General features: G+C 41.0%; 1 protein-coding gene across 2 annotated transcripts in view; it reads left to right on the top strand.

Moving 5' to 3' along the window:
* The first annotated feature begins 17,665 nt into the window (after positions 1–17,665).
* Positions 17,666–19,265, top strand: part of CTNND2 (catenin delta 2) — an 886,271-nt gene continuing 884,671 nt past the window's right edge. For both annotated transcript variants that reach the window (XM_074356308.1, XM_074356299.1), the window contains exon 1: positions 17,666–17,843. In XM_074356308.1, coding sequence (XP_074212409.1) covers positions 17,807–17,843 — 37 coding nt within the window. In that variant the 5' untranslated portion in view covers positions 17,666–17,806. The remainder of the gene's footprint in view (positions 17,844–19,265) is intronic.

Here is a 19,265-nt window from a genome sequence, read left to right as displayed (position 1 = left end):
GTGAGGAAGCTCAGTCCACCCGGGGAGACCACATGGAGGTGTCCCCACTGAAGGTGCCAGCTAGGGTTTCAGCCAACAGCCAGCATCAAACCCAGATTCACAGGCAGGCTGGACTCAAATGGTCCGAGCTCACGGCCTTCACACCTTCCAGCAGAGGCTCCGTGCATGGAGCACAGGATGGCTGTCCTCACCGTGTCCCCTTCAATTCCTCACCTGCAGAAACCAGCAGGTCAATAAAGAATTACCATTGTGGCAATTTGTTAAACAGAAAAAAGATAACTAACTCAACTTTTAAAATTCTTCAGTGATAGAATATTTTAGAAGGACACCCCCTCGATACCATTGTTACTTAATAACTGTTGACTGATTTGCGGTACAACAAATTGCGTGTCACAAGCACAGACTAGGGAACCCCCCACATACCATAATCAGATAAAAGTGTTGAATAATGATCATGACAATAAAGATGATATTTCTAATATTGGGCCCTTATTAAGGGGGGAGAGTAAACATAGACGCAACATAATGACAGCTAAAGTCATAACATACACGCTTTGTACCTGCTGTTCAATGTTAGTGAGCACATACGTTTTATAAAAATAGTATTGTTTCATTTAAATTATTAGTAATTAAAAATAATATTTCCATAGAAATGCTTCACTTCTTCGATCGCACTGCATTGCTAGTGCTGTGATGGCAGCCTGCGATCCCACACGACGTAGCTTCCCACTAGGGGTCCGCTTTACAGCAGAAAGAGGTGTAGGAAGAGGTCCATTTCCATGGGATCAACTAGTCTCCTCACATTCATCACCACCCGGAGGTGGCTGGTCAGAGATAGTCCTGGAATGGTCTGCTAGGGACATAGCCGGGGTGCCAGCTCAGGGGTGACAGGCCCGGAGAACGGGTGCTGCTCTCTCTGCACAAAGCATGCACCTTGATTCAGAGGCCTTTGTATATTGTTGTGTCTCTGAGAAGAAGAATATATGGGTCAGGAATCAAGGGGTAAAAACAGGATAGTCTCATTTTAGGACTTGTGCTTTCTGTCCCTGTGATGCTGGGCTCTGGGGCCTTAGAGGTCCTGGTCCTCAAAGAAGGGACACTTCCACCAAGGACACAGGCATGGGTCACCAGGTCACAGCGTGTCCTCCAGGTCCTTTGGGCAAGAAAAGAGAAATGTATTCATCTCCTGGGTTTGCCATGACAGATGACCACACATTGGGTGGGGGCAGGGGCTTAAACACATCAGAAACATATCCTCTCACTGTTCTGGAGTCCAGAAGTCTGAAAACAAGGTGTCAGCAGGGCTCTGCTCCTTTAGAAGGTTCCAGGGAAGAATCTCACTTCGCCCGCTCCTAGCTTCCTGTGCCTCCGTGCCATCCTGAGATCGTGGCTGCATCTCTAATCTCTTCCTCTGTCTCCCCAAGGTCTTATTCCTTGCGTCTGTGTCTGTGTGTCCTTTGCTCTTATAAAGACCCCAGGATTGGGTTTAGTGGCCACTCTAACCCAATCTGACTTCATCTTAAGAGCATTGTTTACCTCTGCCAAGACACCGTTTCCAAATAAAGTCACGTTCTGAACGTCCAGGGGGACATGACAATCTGGGAAAACTATTCACCACCCACTACAAGGAGTCACATCCTAGCAGAGGCCGCTGACTCTGATCATTAGAAGAGTAAGAAAGTATTTCACACAAGAGGGATAGAGAGGAAGGCAACAAATATGAGGAAATCTCTAAATACATAATGTATGGTTTTATTAATATGTTGTTAATATTGACATTTTCTCAGATATATTTGACTGTATTTTTTCTATTAAGGTATAGTTTACATTCAGTAAACTTAATTTTGGGGAGACTGATCTACAGGTTGTCACAAGTTCATTGGAAAAATCTGTTAGCTCAAAGGAAAAGCCAACACCCAGGATCATATAAGGGAAACACAACTCTGTCCTAAATCATCTCTGTAACCCATGTGCTGTTTACTATAGCAGCACACAGCATTTCAAGGCAGGAGCCTCAGATTTCATACTGGTGAAACCTGCAAAAGTGATTCTCCAAATTACAGAGAATTGGTGTTAAAAACACATCCGCACGTGAGGTCAGTCCTCTGGATCGTATTTCTTACCAAGATAAGGGATAACGTTAGACGCGCATCCTCGTACATCGGCACAGCTACGTGTCTGGATGTCACAGACACACTCCCCTTTGCTCGCAAACAGAAGCGCTGTCAACGAGTTGCCTGACCCCAATGTCTTCAAAAAAGTGGGAGTCTACTCCGGCACTGGTCATGTTAGTGATGTGACGGTCTTCAATGTCTGCTTGAGACAAAACCCCTCCCAGTGCCGAGCCCTGGAACCAGTTTCCCTACAAGTCATAAGCAGTCACTCTTATGGGCTGTCCAAGCAGTATCACCCCCCTCTGTGTCACTCACCAGGACCCGGTAGGACCAAGGTTTGAAGAGCGAAGTTTCTTTAAAACAATTTTGTAGAAAAAGTGTAAGAGAGTTAGTGGTTAGCAGAGAATGCACAGGCTTTTTTTTTCCTCTTTCAACTCTGAAAATCCATAGTTCTTTTTTTCACATACAAAAGAGAAATGCAAATAAACAAAAACCAAATAAGACCCCCAAACCAAGGTCATATCTCAAAATCCTGTTCACTTTGAAGTGGAAAATCCAGCAACTACGTGAAATAATTGCCCTGAGTATCGTAACCCTCACTGCCAAGACTCAATGCTGTGTGCAAGTTCCTCATTACCTGCGCTCAACAGGGAAAGGCAGGCTGTTTATTGATTGCTGGGACATGCTGAGATGTCATGGACACAAATATAAGTACGTGGAGCATATTGCTAAAAATCCTAAATGATTATATGAAAAATTAATTAAAATTTCTGATTTGTTAAATGTAGGATTTTTTCCAAAGAGTCAAGAAACACATTGATGAAAGAAAAAAATAAAAATAAAATATAACTTTGGCTTGGATCCTAAAGAATCAGAGGTGTTGGTCCAGGCAACGAAACTGGATGAAAGAGAGAATGAGTTGAGAAGAGGCATTCTACACTAAGAGAAATTATGGGGAAAAGACTCAGAAAATGTGGACCCCATAATGCAGAATCTAATAGGAAAATATTTTTGTGTAAATGTTTATTGTTTTATTTATTATTATAAAAATGTCCAATGCATTCAGTCCAACTTGTCCATTTTGATAGGAAAATCTTATATGGAACATCGTACTTCATCATAAAAATTTAGACTGATTAAAACTTAGTGTAATGAAATAAAGAAAAAATGCATAAAATTTCAAAAAGCAAGACACCACATTGTGATGATTTGTTAGCAATGCAACTATCTACTTAGAAAATCAAAAGTAGTGCTATTTAAAATTGGGAGTTTGAGATTTGCAGATACTAACTAATATATATATAAAATAGATAAACAAGAAGTTTATACTGTATAGCACGGGGAACTATATTCAATATCTTGTGGTAACTTATGGTGAAAAAGAATATGAAAACAAATATATGTATGTTCATGTATGACTGAAGCATTGTGCTGTACACCAGAAATTGACACAACATTGTAAACTGACTATGCTTCAATAAAATATATATATATATATATATATATATATATTTATATATAAGAAACAGTGGCATAATTGACAGATACAGTCCCCTTTGCTGTTGTTACAAACAAATAAATCTCCAGGGAAGAGGAAAAAAAAAAAAAGCAGTGCTCTTTAAATCCCTAACACCATTTCGTTCTCTATTTTTCCTCAGAGAAAGACCACTTACAATCTGATGAAATAATATGGAAAAATAAATTTCTGTGTTTGCTGTCTTTCTCCCACCCCAAAATAGCAGTCCTACAAGAGAAGAAATATTGTTGTTTCCTTGGTACCCAGAACGTGGACTGTCACTGAATTGGCATTTAGTAAGTATTTGATGAACTGATGAATGAATGAATGAATGGTCGGTCCCAGAGAGTGAAGCTAAAGGGGTGACTGAGTAAGAGAGAACTAAACCCTCAACTACCATTACAAGCAGTCAATAAATGGTAGCTAAATTGGATGAGCCAGAATCAGTAGTGGAGAAACTTATTTAGAAACACAGAGGTGAACACAGTAAAAATAGAGGAAGGAAAATGAAGATTGTATATTAAGCCAATGGATTCAAAATGTTAAGTCTAGCCTGAAAAACTTTTTAACAAGTTAGGAAAATCAACCTTCTGACAAAATTTTTATCAAGAAATACGTGTAAAATAAGTTTCTAAGTAAAAGGCATATGGATTACCTATTGTTGAATTTTGCTGGGAACAAGAACAGATTTTAGCTTTAAATAAAGTAAACTGAGGTAAGTAAGCACAATTTGGTTGATTATTCCTGATTTAGAGCAACAGCTGCTGTAAATTTATCTATTAAAGGTGAAATTTAGTTCTTCCTAAGACTTTGGTATATTGATAGTTAATGCAAATAAGTGAGAGTGATTTATGCTTAATGAAAGACAATGTCAAATCACATGGAAAGATTGAGAATTATGACACTTGAACTTAATGGATACAGGTCATTCTGAAAAGAGGTCTCTTACAAATTGGTACAAATTACCGAATTTTAATAATAAATTTAAAACTAATGAATTGTGTTAAGCCAAACATTCCAAAGGAGTACACAGAATTGTGAGCAGGTGACAATTAATGAGAAGCAAAGTGACAAGAGGGGTTGAATTTATGTGGCAGCTGGCGATGGCAATGCTGACAGTCACAACTAAGTGACCCTAGGATCCAGGTGGTGTCAGAGGGCTGATAGGTACAGTGGACTGTAACCGGTGCTCAATTTTCACGTCCATACTAGGATGAAGACTGCTTTCCGGGCACGTGGGGAATTGGGTTAGCTGGCGTCATTGACGCTCACCTCTGAATGGAATTAGCAGCAGTTTGTAATAGTTAGGAAATTCAATCCCTTGAAGGCACTGGAAAGAGATTTCCCTGAACAGATCAAATGGAGTCGGTGTCAGTTGGTTCTGTGAACACTCATGTTTCCAAGAACTGGGAGCAGCCAGTGCAAGTCCGGCACTGGAGGTGACTGTCCAGAATCTATGACCTCCCAAGCTGGATTTGTTCATACTACTGTTTTAACCTAAGGGAAAAAGACTTTATGTTTCTCTGCAGTGAGTTTCATTTTGTTAATTTCAGACAGCTATGTTCATCTCCTGAAATATGTTCTGAAACTTTAGGCTGTCTTTCAATCCTTTGACTTTCTTTTCTGCATGGCCAACCTGATACTATGCTTTCTGTGCCTTCATTTACATTTATCAGCTGACACTACGAAACAAGGCGAGGTCACTTGCAAATCACTAAGAGATTGCTTTTCAGATTGACATCTGCCCACTGAACAACCCTAGAAATCCATTTCACGGTGAAATCACCCTGCTAGGTACTTTTCCATTCTTTTTTGTCTGGAAGGGTTTTGCACAATGTTTTATTCTATGTCCTGTAAAAGAAAGAAAAGTCTTAAGGAAGACTCCTGATCTCTACTAGTGTAGGGACTCTGTGGCAATAGGAGGTAGGTATCTTGATTTTGCATGCTTGCGTGAGTGTGTCTGTGTGTGTGTGTGTAGCATGAAAGATGAACTCAAGTAACCTATATAGATAAGTTCTTGCTTGGTTATGGCTAACTGTTCAGGATCATTTAGCTGGGGCAGGAGGCACAATGACACTTGAGACTATCATGGTATCTTACTGCATTAACATTTAAATGATTGCTCTCAGGAGTCACAGAGAGGTTTCACTGTTTACCGTACTCTGCTTTATAAAAAGAAAATATGTTATTCTAAAACATTTCACATGACACAGACTAAGCCTGAAATGTTTTTCAGAATCTTGTCACATATTGCAAAATAACCACTAAAACCGTTACGGCAGTGTGCATTTTATTAGCCTTTCTCCATTCTAACCAACACTGAATATTATCAGTGAAGAACACTTGGCAAATTTCATAGGGGTATGTTGGCACTGTAAAGCTGGTTTAATTGTTATCTCTATTATTACTAAATTCATTTCAATGATTACATTTTCATATTTTTATGTATTTTACATAGCTATATGTGGGTATTAGAAATATTCCATAACCACGTGCACAATCAATAGTGCTAAGATTACATCCAGGTACTTTTACTTCTAGTGGTACACACTGATTTTCCTAGGGCACCATTCAGTTTAAGGAAGTCAATCAATTTCTATCTGTTCTTTAACCATGTTTATAACCCCACAGTGTGATTGTTGTATAAAGGAAAACTTTCTTTCCTACTCCCTTTTCCAAATTTCCCTCTTTGCCAATCATACAAAAGAAAGGCGTATCACTCACTTAATCCTAATCTTTTTTATCTTTATGAATGTTTCTCTTTATCTCAGTAAATCTTCTTTGCCTTAAAGTTTATTTTATCTGATATAAATATAGACACTCTAGCATTCTTTTGCTTCCTACTATGTGGTAGATGTTTTTTTTTCATCCTTTACTTTCAATATATTGCTGCCTTTGTATTTAGCCTCTAGTGGGCATCAGACAGTAGGAGCTTCCTTGTTACTCACTGTCAATCTCTGCCTTTTAAATGGAGTGTTTGAACCATTAACATTTAACATAATTATTAATATGGCTGAATTTAGATATACCATTTTTTTTTCTTTTTCTACTTGTTTCTTCTTTTTTGGTTCCATTGTTTCCCTTTGCCTATCTTGCTTTGCTTACTTGAATATTTTTAATATTGTATTTTAATATGTCTACTATTTTCCTAGATATATCTCCTTATATCATTTTTATTATTGGTTGCAAGAGGAAATAAAGCATCACTTTCATACACTCATAGAAGCCTTGCAACTGTAAAAGTAAATCTTTTTACCTTACTGCCACCTGACATTAATGTTATAGTTGCTAAATGTGTTCCATTTATGTAAAATCAAAAGACACATCAGAAAACGTTAAAATTTTTGTTTTGAATAGTCATATGTATCTAACCAAACTTAAGAGAATAGTCTTTTATATTTACCGAGACATTACCATTTCTTCCACTATTTCTGCTGCTTTTCCTTACTGCCTAAAGTGCAAGATTTTCCTCTGGGATCATTTCCTAACAGCCTGAAGAATTTTCTTTAGCCTTTCTATTACAGCAAGACTGCTAGCAATAAATTTTATTTGTTTCCTTTTATTTGAGGATGCCTTTATTTTGCCATCAAGCCTGAAGAATATTTGCAATGAATTTCAAATTCTGGGTTGATATTCTTTTCTTCCTGTTTTTAAAAAGATTTTGTTCCATTATTTTCTGTTTCCAAACCTCTTCTGAGAAATCTATGGTTTTCCCCAATGGTTAGTTTCCTATATGAATGCATTGTTTTTTTTTTTCTAACTGCAGTTAGTGTTTTTACATTTTATTCGTTTTCAACAGATTTATTATAATGAGTTCTTTCCCTTCTTTATTTTCCCTTTTTCTTTCCATATCTAATATATTTTCATTATAGTCTGAAAATTTCAAAGACTATCTTGAAGAGGCACTGGTTTACATTATTTTTCCTCAGAAAGTACTGCGTTTATGTTGGCAGGCAGTAAACACCAAAGGAATATTTTAGTGTTAGGCACTGGTTTTAGGCTTTCTTCAAGGAGGTCTCTTACAGTTCTTTTTTCCCCATACTGCTAGATTGTAGCCCTCAATCCTGAGGTGTAGACAGCCTTACTTTTTATACTAGTTTGCTAGTGTGGCCAAAACAAAATCTCACAGATTGGGTGACTTAGACAACAGAAATTAATTTTCTCGCAGTTCTGAAAGCTGGAAGTCCAAGATCGAGGTGTCCGCAGGATGGGTTTCTCTGAGATCCCTCTCCTTGGCTTGCAGATGGCCACCTTCTCGTTACATCCTCACGTGGCCTCTTCTCTGTGTGGACACACCTCTAGTCTCTCTTTCTCTGCTTATAAGGACACCAGACCTATTGGATTACAGCCCAATCCCTATAAACTCATTTAACGTTAATTACTTCTTTAAAGGTCACATCTTTGCATACAGCCACAGCAGGGGTTAGAGTTTCAACATATGAATTTTGGAGGAACAGAATTCAGTCCACACACTCTTATCAGATGGCCTTTCTAATACCTCAGCTCAATCTTTGACTTGCTCATAAAGATTTTCCACTCTCGCTGGGCCTGACTGTCCGAGTCTCCAGAATACAGAACAACTGCCAGCCTCCTTGCTTGGCTTGCTGCCCCCAGTGGTTGCTCCCTGCCTGGCCTCTAGGAGTCTTGTTCTACTGTTATGAGTCCAAGATTTGATCAAGACACCCAAGAGGGATCCCTATGGAAACTTCTGGATTTTCCTCTCCATGGTTCCCCCTTTTGCAGTACATTCTCTCCTAAATCACAGCCTCTGCAGTGACCCCCCTGCCCCACTCTAATCTCTCCATTCTCTGTCTAGTGAAACCACTGTTCTGGCTCGCATTCTATATAAATGCATCACACTCCAGAAAATTTTTCCAGGAAGACAACGTGCATAAAAGCCGGGCATCCTTCGCCTGCCTCCTCTGTTTCAAGGATATCAGCCTCACGTTGGCTGCTGTCAAACACCTACAACTTGCTGCAGTGCATACATTTTGTACATGACATAATAGGTTTTAGAGATGCTATAAAGATGTTCTGGTTGCATCTCACAGGTTATGACACACATATGCTGTTTATCGTTTATGTGAATATAACTTTCTTAAGCAAATTGATTTTGAAGGAGTATAAAGTTCCTACCAGGGAGAAAGGTCTCCCTTCTATTTCTTTTTTAAGTAGAATTATAATTAACGTACAATGTTATATTAGTTTCACCTGTACAATATAGTGATTTGATATTTGTATACATTATGAAATGATCACCACAACAGTTACTGATTTCTGACTTAATGTCTCTCTTGTCTGAGAATATACTCTGGATGGTTCCAAATATTTCAAACTTGTGACTTGCATATGGTTGATTTTGTCAAATGTTACATGTGCATTTGATAATAATATTTTGTATATAATGGGTTAAATAAAATTTATTATTAAAATGAATGTCAGTTATTTTATTTTTAAGTTTTAGAATTCCCATTGGATTCTTTCTCATGGATTCCAATTCTCAGTGAATTTATCCATCTTTCCATTTTTTTCTCCATTTTTTCCTACATTCCTATATTTTCTTGAACATATTGATCATTATTCTTTTAAATATTTTGCCTGCTAATGCCAATATCTGAGTCACCTATGGTTATATTTCTATTATATATTTGTTAATTTGTTAGTGATCATTTACTCCTGTCTTGTATAATAAATTTTAGGAATGCTGGACATTGTATAATAAAAATTGTGAAATTTTGCTTGAAAGTTCATTCTTTTCTCTGTTAGTCAGATAGATGAACTGGCCACCTCTAATCTAATCAGGGACTTTGCTGAATTGAGTGGGGTCAGAATATTGGTAAGTGTCCACCTACCTCTGTTATTCTCAGATCTCAGAAAGCAAACCTCTAGGGATTTTAACTGAGAACTTGAGTTTCCCAAGGCCGCTGTCTCAGGAAGGCCTTGAATGTAAATCTTTTCTTTTCTACACAGCAAGACTGTGAAATTTACATTCCAATTTTCAGAGGCTTTTTTTTTTTTTTGCTTTTTGGCCCTATGTAGTTTCAGAAATTAGCAAAAGTTTTGAAGGGAAAATCAGTCATGTTTCAGCCTCAGTACTTTGTTCCCCCTTCTCACTGGAATCTTTATTAATTTTAATTTGAAGCCCTATGAGACCAGCAAAACCTCTGTTTGCATCTGTGTCTCAAACAGAGGCCCTCTGCCCTGGAAAAGACTCAAAGCTCAGCCTCTTTCACTGCATCCAGAATTGGCAAAAGTTTCAGGCAAGAAGCAAACACAGCATCCATTCCACCCTCCACATCCTCTCCTGCCTGAAATCTTGGATCATCTGGTCATTTTGCTTCAGCAGATTTCTGATGCTTTAGAGAAATAGTTTTTGGTTTTTATTCAAGAATTATAATTATTTTCAGTAGAAGCACGGTACTACCACAAATGATTCTACCTTATCCAGAAATTGAAGTTTGGTCTCTTTCTCAGTTGGGATGTTTATCATTTCCAACAGTTTAAGAAAACAGTCTTAGGTGAAACTTTATTATCATGGGAGAAATCATGTAATAACAGCCAAAATGTATAAACCAGACAATTGGCTATATAAAGAATGATCAAACCTTATAACAGGAAAGTGCAGCCATACAAAATGAAATGGGAAAAGTACAGGAATTTAATTTTGACTGAATAAGAAGATATAACTTTGTGGACAATAATTAAACCGAACTGCCTTAGTTCTGGGTCATGAGATAATGATTTTTTCCTTTTTCATAATTTAAAAAATTTTCTAATTTATTTATGATGAGAATTTGTTACCTTCAGAATAAGCTAAATTTTACACAAACTTCATGTTCAATTATTTGGCAAAATCATCCCCAGCAATTCTGCAAGGATGGTGGTTAAGACTACAAAAAATACAACATATAACCAGCCATGTACTTCCATGTACACAGATAAAATCTTAGAGAATACGGGAACTATTTGATAACATTATTATTAACAGATACACTAAAGTGATAAATTGTATGGAAGAGCCAATTAGAGCATATGATATATATACTATCATGAAATATAATAAATGGGAAAGATACTTGACTCTGGTCTGAGCATTATGCATTTGTGGATTCCTGAAAATTCTGTGAAAGCAGTAAACCAGCCAGTTTACAAAATGAAGATCACTGTAAGCTCTCATCATTAATCTGCAGGATGTAATTCTCTGCATGTGGAAGAAATGCAGTTAATGCTTATTAGGTAAAATGAATTTATGAAAAGCATTCATTGACAAGGTGGTATCGCCTCTGTGTCTTCATGAGTGAATAAGATGTGCAATCAGATAATAAGTGTGCTCTGGTACAGCAGCTAAAACAGCGCGAGTAAAAGGGCATTTTAATGTCATCACTAATATTAGCCATAATTTACTAGTTGCTTACTATGTACCAGGCATAGTGCCATTTGTTTACCATGGACTGGTTCATTCATGTAATTCTCACCATATTCTAAGAAGCAAGATTCTGCTTATTTTATAGGTAGTAAAATGGGACCGTCAAAGATTTTAGTGAGTACGTTGATTTCAGAATGTGCACTCTACACAACCTGGAGAGTAACACTGGAATGGTGACAACCATTAAGGAGACCCAGGAATGAAAAATGAGTTACTTCTTTTGGGAGATAGTGTAAAAATCACTGGGTTATTTAGAGTGGACTCATTGTGCAAAACTTTGAATATGGCTTCATTCATTGGTCAGTGACAAAAAATCTCATGTCATTCATTGACTTAGCTTCTAAACATACAATTTCAGACCATATTCATGTACTCATTTCATCAAAAAATTTTTTAATTTCATAGAAAATATATTGCAAGGGAAATACTTAGAGTGATAACAGCTGTAGTGAGCAGAGGGCAGAGATTACAGAACATATACATAGGAGACTGCATTTGGCTATGCATGACAGAAACCAATCACCATGGCTTAAGGAAAGAAAGGTTAATTTCTCTCCCATAATTGGAAGCCCAGGGGCACAAGCGCATGCTGGTACAGCAGCTTCAGGAAACTTTCAGTATCCTTCCATCTTAGGCTCTACCACCTTTGGTCTCTGACTCTCACTGTCAAGGACAATTCCTAGATGCAGTGTGGCAGGTCCAAATCCAGCCTGCAGTCTGCATGACAAACTTTAGGAAGAAGGAAGAAGAGGCAGAATCGGGGAGGTTCCCTTTCCACAGAAGCACACTGCTCTCTGAACGCTCCCTCAGACTCTCCTGCTCGTCTCCCTGCCAGATTACACGCAGCAGCAATCGAAACTGAGAAGCGTTATTTTATAGGTGGTCACGTGTCGCTCCAAACAAAATCTGGGTCCTATGCAAAAGGAAGATGGGGAGGGTAGACACTGGGAAAGCCACCAGCAGTGATTTGGACTGAATTAGACTATTTTCGTTTAATTAGAGGAGTGAATTGAGAAAGTAGAGGATAGATAAATCTGAAAGGCCAAATCAAAGTTCTAAAACAAGACAACACAGTAAATGGGGATGTGGACAAATATTCAGGATCAAGGAAAAAAGCTGAATCTGAGGCTGTAAGACTAAAGAGAGATCAGGATTAATTTGTAGATTCTTCCTATGCATGCAGGCCACTTTTGAGACCTGTGTATGTGATTAATCAGTAATTATTATTAGTTTATATGATAAAAATCATATAATAATAATTAACACGTTGATGGGGTCCAAACTTGCTAACAAACCCAGCTTCCCTTCCTGGGGCTGCAGTATACATGATCCTAATACATGCTGTTGGTTTTCTTAAGTGAATCATTTTGATATTTCATTCTCAAACCTATGAAATCCAATGCCCTATTTTTAACAAATGTTTACAAATTTTAACATATTGTTAATAAATATTGTGTAATGGTTACGTTGCTATTTTGAAAAGAAATTCACAGATATTAATTGATTTTTAAGGACATACACAGTAGTCTCATATAAAGAAGAAACAAAAGGAAAGTTATTCAAAATAAAATATTACTGTTTCCTTTATGTAGATGCTTGGTTACAACTAGGCTAGAAGAGCTAATCGGACACTCAGGTACCTGTCCGTGTAGCATCACTGTAATGATGATGGCTATAAAAATAGACTGGTCCAGGAGCCTTCTTTTGATGAGATATATACTACCGGTGATGCTGTTCTTAATCTTATGAACAGACGTTGGTCAATTTCTGAACAAAACAATGTTAACTATTTTCATCATTTATATCTTAGTAGCATTCTTGCAAAATTCAATGCATCTTAAAACCATGCAAAAGTGCTTCTTGCTTCTGTATAATATGGAGAAATGTGGTAGGCTTAGAAAGGTGTGAACAGGTTCTTAACAATCACAGATGAAAAGTCGTGAAGGATACAGGCTACTCTTCCTCCTGTGGGATTGTCACATATATCACATAATGTTTAAAATGTGTGGCTTGTGACCACTAAAAACTAGTAACAATAAGAAAATACCCTCTTACACATTTCTAAAATACCTCCTGGGGAGGCGGTAATTCTTCCAGTAAGAACCATTGACCTAGATTCTTGGTATAAAACCTGCAATTTTGTTGATGAAATTTTTATACTCAATCAACTCTGCCTTAAAATTTATCAAGAAAGCCTGGATGAAACTTGATGAGAGCTTCCCTGTTCCACCCTTTGGATCTTATTTTATAGGTTGCTCCTTCTCATTCTTGTCCGTAGGTGTCAAGCCAGCCAGTCTGGGGAGTCAATTCCTTCATCCTCTAGAAGCCCATCAAATCTATAAGCATTGCTGATAAATCATAGCGTAACACTTATTTCTCCTTGCTGCCAATATCTGTTATTAAGATTCTGTACCCAGCTTCATATTCCATAACTTGATGTCTTCTTTCTGTATATGCAATTCACCCATGCCTGTTGACCTAGGCTTTTGACCCACTGTCCACTTCTGACCAATAATGCCTGACATCCTCGATGCCTTGACTAGCCTACATTGGATTTAGACATTCAAGCCTAAAAGGTTGTGACTTCTGACACATGTAGGAGCCTTCACTAGACACCTCACTGCTCTGATTCCTTCCTTGAGTCCACTCCTGGGTCCACTGTGCCTTGGAGAACCGCAGCCATTTTATTGAGCACACTCTCTGTACCCCTTTCCTTGCTTTGCTTCAGTACTTTCGATACTGTTTCCTCTCCATGTTACCCATGTTCGGGCATGAAAAACAAAACCCCCGGAAGAGGCAAAAACAATGAGAAAATGTGGAAGGAAAGGCGTTGAATAAAAGAATCAACACCACAAGCATAGTGACAATTAGAAAGAAATAAGGATATTAGAGTGTGGTTACTTCCTCAGCATGTTTTTCTTTCTTCTATTGCCTAATAGCCCCAATTTAGGATTAAATTCCATGAGGACAGGGATTTTGTTTTCTTGTCTATTGTGTGCTATTGATTCACCAAATTTTGTCCAGTGTCTGAACCACAGCAGATACCCAATAACATTCGCTGGTGAATGAATGAATGAATGAATGATACCATCATGAGTCATGGCAGTAGTAAAAGGTGGTTTGTGTGAAAGTGTGAAGTTTCAAATCAAATAGTGAAATGACCCGCACACTGATCTTAATTATAATGGTTAATTCAAATTAGGTAAATTACTTTAAACATCTTTAAAAACAGAGTAGTATTTTCCAGCGTATTTTTATGACTGGTAACAGTGTTTAAATATATATCTATCTATTAAATATATAAATATAAATATATACATAATTATATTCCTATTCTAGAGAATTTGACTTAAAATTTAAATTGTACATTTTAAAGAACTGTCATTACTTTCCCTGATTAAGTGCCAGACAGCAACAACAATCACTCAATTGTTTAATTTTCCAATTTGAGAAATTTCCATTTGTTTATGCATGGGTAATTCACTTTAAAAATTACAGTAATATTATCTTCTACTTGAACCTGAATGGTAAGATACAATGCTATATTTAAATTGCTTCAAATCAAACAAGGGTGTCACTCTTCTAAAACTGGCATATTTTGAACTATAAAATATGATGCATTAATTGATAAAAATATTTTAACTATTAGGTCTTATTCCTAGAAAAAAATTAGTAAAATTCCCATAAAAATACATTTTCTTCAACTTTGGAAAAGTGATCTGAAAAGTCAAGAGGTAGAACACATAGTATTTAGGTGTGATTTCTGTATCACATGACTCTTTGGGTATACAAACAGAAGAAAATAATGATTTCTCTTTTAGCATTGAGTAGTATAATTTGAAAATAATAAGTCATCAATTTTCTGGTCTTCTAGTGACCTAGGGAATTCACAATATGCCTTTTTATAGGAACTATCAGAAGCAGGAGGCAAAAGATGGCAGCAGTGAGTCGTTCCAAGATCTAACACCACCCATGATCATTTTATTTTATTCTTCAACATTATCAAATTTTGCTTTTAATAATATCCTAAGTTATAAGTTATTTTACAAGAACAGAAATCATCTTCCCTCTAAAGACGTCTATAGGGGACTGCCTGCGGGGGGTCTTTCCAAGGCATATAGTTAATCAGTAGGGTTTGCTATGGCTTTTCTCAAAAATAACCCTAAAAAACTTTGAAAATTATTTTCTTAACTTACATTTATATAGGCATAAAAGACACATCTATTTGCTGTGGATATTATTTTAACCTGCTTTAAAGTTAATCCAAAGTGTAGCCGACCTACCCTCAAAGTCTGCATTCCCACCTCCCCAACCCCCCAATGAGCGGCCCATGACTTCCTGAGTTAAAGGCTGCAAACAGGAGTACATGTTAAACATCGTTTTTCAAAAATCTAACCAAAGCTACAGTGAAAACAGAGAACATCCTTTAAAATATAATGTGGCCTAATGGATACAGCACTGCTAATTCGTCTTGTACCAAATACTCCACAGTAATTGAACTGTCTTTCTGAGAATTAAAAAAAAAGAAAAAATACAGTTCACAGCTGCTGAAAAATGGCCCTGAAGTGTCTTCCTTCAGAGGAATCTGAAGTATTTTAAGAAGAAGCCAGCTTCAAAACTGGGAGCCAGGCTGGCAAACTACTCTTCGAGGTGCGACCAAGCCTATCACGGCAGGAGCAGCCCCAACGGAGGAGGATGAATAATGAACATTTGCACCGTTGTGAAAAGTCCTTGCTTAATCTGCTGCTTTTTGCATTTATTTCTACGTGTTTAACCTGTCTAAACTTTCCTCCTTTGCTCTTCCTTCAAATTATATTTTAACTTCCTCCGAAGTATAATAGAGGATAGCCCCGGATAAATATTCAAGGCATTTAACTTTGCTGGATAATCTCTTCTGACATAAAAGAGAAGCACTTGGTTACTGAGAATCACCAGCCCCTCGAATCCCTCTGATTACAATTTCCTCACGCTGTCATGCTTATTGTGTCTCAGACACCAGCTCTGGGGAGGGGAGAAGTGGGGAAAATACCACCTTAGTCTGGGATCTGCAGGGTCAGGGATGGTGAGCCGTGGCATCATTAGGAAGGGCATTGCCCTGGTCCCCGGGCACGCCCCGCTCTGCCCGCCCAAGGCTTGTAATTGCGGTAGGGTCGAGACCCGTCACGACTTCCCAAACAGAGGGACACGGGTGAAGGCCCAGAGGACTTCTCTGGCACAAGACAAGGGTCTTGTTTTCTAACAAGACTTTTCACTGTTCCCTGCTGTATTTCACAGCAAGGGAGGCATAGAGAGGTCCCCATGGAGTCAGTGAGCTGTCAAACCAGGAGGTGACACAGAAAACTCATCTGAAAATGACGAGAACAATGCAGGGGGTATAGGAAGACTATGGGGGAAGGAACAAGTGAGGGTTTTCATCTTAGCCTGGGAGAGGAGGAAGGGGAGGAGGAAGGGGAGGAGGAAGAGAAGGTGACAGAGGTGCAGCAGTTGGAAAAGAGAAGAGGGGGCGCTGGAGGAGGAGGGGAACTTAGCGTTGTGCTCAAGTTCCAGACTAGACAAGGGTCTTTCTTGCAGGAAGTTTACATACATTTCAGATACAAAACCAGGGGCATTCCGTTTAAGGAGAAAGTCTCTCCACCCGCGAAAAGCACGTTAAATCTAAGCACTGGGAGTGACGGTGAGAATGGACAGACGCTGTTTGGGAAGACCAGAGATGGATGTCCTGCCTTCTTTGCTCTAGAACCACAGGATTTGAGAGGCCCCACCTGTACCCAGCAGCAGGTACATTTAGCCTGCCGCCTGCCCCAAAGCGCACACACGCTAGCTTAGAAGCCCCTCCACCCCTGCCCTTTGTTTGCAGGCTGACATCTGCCCGACCACAATAAACTGCCAGCATCTTGCAAGTAAATGAAGGAACCAGCCCTTTGAGGGCCGGTCCAGCCCAGGGTTCCAGGCTTTCCTCCGGTCCTTTCCAGCTTTCTCCTGGTTCGCGAGCATCCACCCATCTGAGGGCCGGGGTGTGCGTTCCCCAGGATGCTCGGCCCTCTCCCAGCCCGCGGCCTCCTCCCCTCTCTCCTGCTGCTGCCGCTGCTGCCGCGAAAACCAGGAGAAGTGGAATGCGCACGGCGAAGCGCGGCGCTCTGGCGGCGGCACTGGGCATGCTCGGCACCCAGGGCAGGTTTGGGCGGCGGGGCGGACGCTCCCTCACTAGCCGGGCGCCCGAGCCGGCCGCCGAGGCATAGGTGGAGGCTGAGGCAGCCGCGCGCCGCGGGAGGAGCCTCGCCCTCGGCGGCGGCGGCGGCGGCGGCACAGGTGGCGCGGGCCGCGCGCGGGGCGCAGCACGGGAGCGCTCGGCGCCGGGAGCCGCGGCGGCCCCAGGCTCGCGCCCGCGGCGGCACCCGGCCGAGCGGAGCGGCGGGCGCGGCGGCGGCGGCGGCCCCCGGAGCCCGCAGGAGCCCGCAAGAGCCCCGAGCCCGCGGAGCCCGCGGAGCCCGCGGAAGCCGGGCAGGGGGCGCTGCGCTCGCTGCGCTCGGCGGGGCCGCCGGGCCGGGCGCCGCGCACTCGCGTCGGGAGCCGCCTCTCCCCCGCGGCGCTCGCCCCTGCTCCCCGCCGGCATCACTTGTCCCGCGGCCGCGCTCAGACAACAAAAGCGGAAGATGCTGCAGTTGGGCAAGGTCAGGACCTTGCCCTGAAGCAGGGCGGCGGCGCGCACGCCTTTCGCTGGACTGAGGAGCTGTCGCTGGTGGCGGGTGCATGTTCACGAGGAGGCAATCGGGCGCCGCGCCGTTCGGTGAGTTGCCTGCGCCGGGCTGCTGGGGCCAGGCGCATCCTCCTCAGCGTCGTCCTCCTCCTCGCCCTCCTCCTCGCCGCCAGTGGGGGTTGGTCCTCGGCTCCCGGCCGGCGGGCGGCGGTGGCGGTGGCGGTGGCGGCGGCGGCTGCTGCGCGGTCCTGCCAGTCCGGGGGAGGACCGCGGACGCGCCGGGTCCCCTCTCGGAAGACGGCTCTGCCTGGAACGTGGGCCGGGGTTAGTGCCTTTCTTGGAGAGGTTACCAAGTGTCTTCTCTGCGTTCTCCCCCTCCCTGCCACCCATCTCCCCCGGAGGAGGCGTATATAGGGCAACACCAACAATACTGCTCCCCGCCACCCTCCAGAACATACCCGTTGCATTCATGACGTCCCTAATGTACGGGAGAAGGCGGATGGGGGTGGGGAGGACTTCCCTCCAGTCTTTTGCCCTTATGTTCAATGTCATTACGATGTTTGGCTAGAACAAAATGGAAATACTTAGTCATATGCGTCCATGGCTGTTTCTTCACTCTCCCGCGGCTCGCCAGACCCGGGGCCCCTTTGGTCTATATTTAGCTGTTTCAGAGGAAGCGTTTTCAGCTTGATTCACAGGTTTCGGGGGCTTCTGAGTCCTGACAATAGATAGCGAGGCTCCGGAAAGCGCCGCCTGAAACCCAGGTTTGGAACCCGGTGCATGTGCGTGGGAGGTTGCGATGCGATTATTTGGGTGATCCGTAATTAATGGCCGAAAGCAAAGCTGCTTTTCTTTTTTGCCGACCTTCCTCTTATTCTGGTGTGTAATGTGTTTGCATCGATTGCTGCTCAGCTGGCTCCAGCCACCACGTTCAGAATTAAGTCACTAGAGAGATGGTGCAGCTTCCCTTGTCTGTGTGGTAGGAAAACAGTCTGAGAGATTTTGGGATGTGTGTGTGGTTCCCACAATGAGCAGTTAGTTCTAAAAATGCCTAAAGTTGTGCTTCGCTGTAAATGTTGGGGTGGTGCAGAGTGTGGAAAAAGAAAAAGGAGGGCAGGTTGTGGTTCCAAGGTGTTTTTTTCCCTCTTGCGTGCGTCAGTTGAACCGATCTGATTTGCTTTGGCTCTGAAAGGTGTTTTTAACATGCTTGCCTAACGTTTCCAAGCAAATATGTTGGTTTAGAAAATGGATATGTTATAACCACAGTATCAGGCTTGATACACATCTATTTTCACTTTTAGGAACTATGTGGCAGGTATTTAAGATGCTTGGAATTTTCTGCAGCGACTTGCGTGAAAAGAGGGAGGTGCTGAAACTACCTAAGAGTTATCTCATTGTGCATCCTTCCATCAGCAGCTTTAAAGTCTCATCAGCTACTGACGGTGGTTCAGTTCATCTCTTTGCTGTTAGTAGTTCACCTACAGGATTAAAAGGCTTTGGAGCTGCACCACT

This window comes from Camelus bactrianus, chromosome 3, assembly GCF_048773025.1.
Source record: "Camelus bactrianus isolate YW-2024 breed Bactrian camel chromosome 3, ASM4877302v1, whole genome shotgun sequence".
NCBI lineage: Eukaryota > Metazoa > Chordata > Mammalia > Artiodactyla > Camelidae > Camelus > Camelus bactrianus.
This window is presented reverse-complemented; position numbering and strand designations above follow the sequence as displayed.